This window comes from Pteronotus mesoamericanus, unplaced genomic scaffold, assembly GCF_021234165.1.
Source record: "Pteronotus mesoamericanus isolate MK-2021 breed Mesoamerican mustached bat unplaced genomic scaffold, CSHL_Meso_final contig_100, whole genome shotgun sequence".
Lineage (NCBI taxonomy): Eukaryota > Metazoa > Chordata > Mammalia > Chiroptera > Mormoopidae > Pteronotus > Pteronotus mesoamericanus.
In genome coordinates, this window is record NW_026554999.1 from 19,305,255 (window position 1) to 19,308,764 (window position 3,510).

A 3,510-nucleotide genomic window follows, 5' to 3' on the forward strand; every position below is an offset into this window, starting at 1 on the left:
GTGCTCTGCCTGGAATCCCCTGCCCAGCCTTTTTGGTCCTTAGGCAACTAGCTTCATCAGGACCTCTGGGTGAGTTAAGTGTCCCTTTTCAGAGCTCCCATCCTCTCCCACTACCATGGCATTGTGCTGTAACTTTTTTTCCTTTCTCTCCACTAGATTGGGACCTCCTTAAGGCAGAAACAATGTCTGATTATTCTGTGATTCTTACTCCCCAGCCCCACTTCATGCCTAGACTGGGACCTGGCACAGTAACAATGAAGTCCCTCAAGGCTCAGCTGAATGTCCACTGCCCATCTGACTACAGGCTCTGCCCATGGATTACGAGCATACATTTATGTTCACAAATGGATTCTGATTGTGTGACCTAACAGTTTTGAGGGTGTGAGCCTTCACTGCCACTCCTAGCCTACAAGTGCCCCAAGCAAGGCAGGGCCCAGGAAACTTCCGAGAGAGGCCACTCTTGGAAAAGTGGGGTCACAGGGAGGCCCACTCCCTTGCATTCTGCCATCAGTTGGCTCCCAAAGTAGACTCTCTCTAGGTCTCCCCTAGCAACTTCTCCTTCCGCCCTTATTCCAGCACTTTTCAGGGTTCCACCTCAGCCTTGGAGGAGGTGTACATGGATGTCCATCATCTTCCTTTGGAGCCTGCTCCTGGTTCAGCAGGGCCAGAGGATCAGTAAGGCAGGAATGGGGTGATCTGGGTGCTAGGTTCCACTGGCACCCATGAGCACCTACCAAAAGTCCAGGAACTGAATCTTCTGGGACAGAGTCGGGGTGAAGAAAATAAAACCAGTTTCATAACCTGTTTTCCAGCACGGGAGGCAGAAACAGCCATCCATGGGACAAGTTAACACTCTGAAAGTGGGTTAACAACATGCTCTTCTCTCCACACCCCAGGAGGGTTTCCAAGCTGGAAGGGGGACTCACCCGACCCAAGTCGTCATAAGAGAAAGCCTCTGCAGCACCCACTCCCTGACAAACCTTTGCTTGCATATTCCTTGTGACTGGTAATTGGGACTTCAGGCACTAGTGGTCTTGGAGAGTTCACTCTTTTCCAGAACCAAGACCGGTCTCCTTTAAGCTTCCACCTTTTCCAAATTTTATTGTTTACTTTAGATGCACAAGCCTAGGACCAGTCCAGGGCTCCTTGGTTTTTAGGATAATTTACATTCTTTCTACCTTTTTTGGGGTACCCCTGAGAGTGTCAACAATCACACCCAGCCCTGTTGGCCCTCCCTAGGGACTCATTAAGAACAATAAATTGAGGAATGCAATGAGTGCCACAGTCTAGATAGTAAGGCTTACTGATCCAAAGCTCAGGGAGAGATATGGGGGTAGGGGGAACATGTGTCAGCTGCAGAAACCTACCTCTTGTCACTAGCAGGATTTATTTCAGGGTTCTGCCAGCAAAGTGACTTACGTTCTTCCACATCTCCTCCTTTTCCAGGGTGCTGTAGAGTTGCATGGGGTAAGGTGTGCTTCTGAGATCCTGGGGCTATGTGCCCCCCAAACCCTGCCCCATTTGCTAGAGTTCTTCCAGTATGGAGCACTTCCCCCTCCCCTAGCTGACTTGGAGCTGGGCAGGGAGGCTGATATCTCTCAACAGACAGTTGTGCAGGATTGGAGGAAGCAGCTTATCAGGGAGCCTGCAGTGATTCAAAGCTCAAGCCCCAGCTTACTATTCAGCTTCTCTGCTGAATAGTAATTTCCAGCAGTGGATTTGTGCTCAACCTCTCTCCTCCCCCTCTCCCAAGGGTGTGCTGTCCTTCCTCAGAGAGAGCAGTGAAGGGGGAGATCCTTCCCATGGGGATGGGGGGCTTTGTGCCAGCCTTCTGGATAAGGCTCTGGTTTAGGGACCTCAGCCACCATTGTCAGTGACACCCCCCAGCAGGCATTAGGATGCTCTTTCCTTCCCCTCCCAGAAAAGCAATGTTCTCTTCCCTTTCCCTTAGGGGTAACACACAAAGGGAGAGGCCTTCTTACAGCTACAGACCCCTGAGGCCAGAGGCAGTCAAGGAGGGCTGGAGAGAGAGGGAGAAGCTAGGGACCGGGCAATGTTCCTCTTGCACCATTCTGAATCTGTCCAGTCTATGTGCCTGACCCTGAAGACTCCAAAGGTTATGGATCCCAGGCTGGAGGGGACTGAAACACAAGTGGGCAGCTCAGAGTTTTCTTTGCACAGGCAAGCAGTTAGGGGAAATTTTGGGACAGAGCCATTTTCGTGTTTGTTTTATTGGAATCAACATTCCAGTTACTGGGCTCAAGGGAGAAGCCATGGAGAGTTTTGTCCTGGGTCTCTCCCTCTGGCCAACTTGGGGAAGGAGTGATGTGTAAAGAGCCTGTGGCCATGCCTTTGTCACCATGACCTCAGGGTGCTCCTTAAAAGAGAAGGGAAATTAGAAAGGTCAACTGTCCTGGGATGAGGGACAGAATGGGGCTCCCTGCAACTCAGACTCTCTTGCCCCCAAGCAGTTGGTTTCTCACCCCTTGCCCTCTGCTGCCAGTGGATGAAGGTGATTCCAAGAGTTCTTCTTGGTTTCCACACTCCTGCCCTCCACCCCCATGAATGCCAGGTGCCTCTAACCCTTGTGGGTTCTGGGGAAGGCTCAAGAGTCCCACTGCCCACCATTCCCTCTATGAAGAAGGTCCCAGTATGGCTCCGCAAAGCTGAAGGTGGAATTCTGCGTCTTCAGGCAACACAACTGGAGGAGTAACTGGCCCACGAAGCTTCCCTGGGGTCCTCTTCTTGTGGCTATGGGGTTCATGATGGCAGCCTGAGGAGCTGAGACCAGGCTGTGAGCTCCAGAAGACTGAGGCATGAGCAGCAGGAAGTGCATCTCAAGGTCAAGGGGCTGGGGCTAAAAGCCGGGTTGTCTAGGTGGCCCAGAAGCGATAGTTCTCAGGCTGTCCTGTTTTCTTCCGCAGCACCTGGCTCAGATTGCTTCGCAGAGCCCTCTCCTGCAGCGGGTACTCCTAGGCTCCTCTTGGACGTCGCCGCCGTTAGCTGGGATGAAGAGTCAGAATGGGGGCTCGGGGGCTGATAGCCGGGTTGGCGAGGATCCAGTGCATCTTTGGAAAGTAGGATGGCGAGGCTGGGCACGTTCTTAAGTACACTGAGACTGGCGCCCGGCACGCTACACTTCTGCCCGGGCGTGGGCCCTGGCGGGAGGCTCTGCCACACCTCGCGCACGCTCCGGTAGCGCAGCCGCGTGACCTGGTGCAGGCCAGCCAGGCGGCGCTTGAGGATCTCGGCACACGTGACGGTCTTGGTGGTGGCCCGACCGCAGCCGCTGAAGACGATGGCGCGCGTGGCCGGCTGCGCCATGCTGGCTGTGGCGAAGGCCAGTAGGTTGCGGATCTTGCTGCCCTCCTTGACCCGCATGTGCACGGCGCCCGGCGCCAGGTCGGCAAACGGGCCGGAGCCTGGGCCGCTCCCCTCAGTCCCAAACCCCGCCGTCGCCTCTTCAGAGTGCACCTTACGGAAGTTCTCCATGCGCCGTCGTTGCCGGGG

General features: G+C 54.4%; 1 protein-coding gene across 1 annotated transcript; it reads right to left on the bottom strand.

Annotated features, from left to right (window-relative positions):
- Nucleotides 1-2,752: 2,752 nt before the first annotated feature.
- RPP25 (ribonuclease P and MRP subunit p25) lies at nucleotides 2,753-3,510 on the bottom strand. The gene has a single exon (XM_054585309.1). It carries the CDS (start codon nucleotides 3,490-3,492, stop codon nucleotides 2,899-2,901), a length of 594 nt encoding a protein of 197 aa, XP_054441284.1. The 5' UTR covers nucleotides 3,493-3,510; the 3' UTR covers nucleotides 2,753-2,898.

Bases quoted from the DNA above. Each gene is read 5' to 3' on its own strand.
- RPP25 (XM_054585309.1), bottom strand. From the start codon at position 3,492: ATGGAGAACTTCCGTAAGGTGCACTCTGAAGAGGCGACGGCGGGGTTT.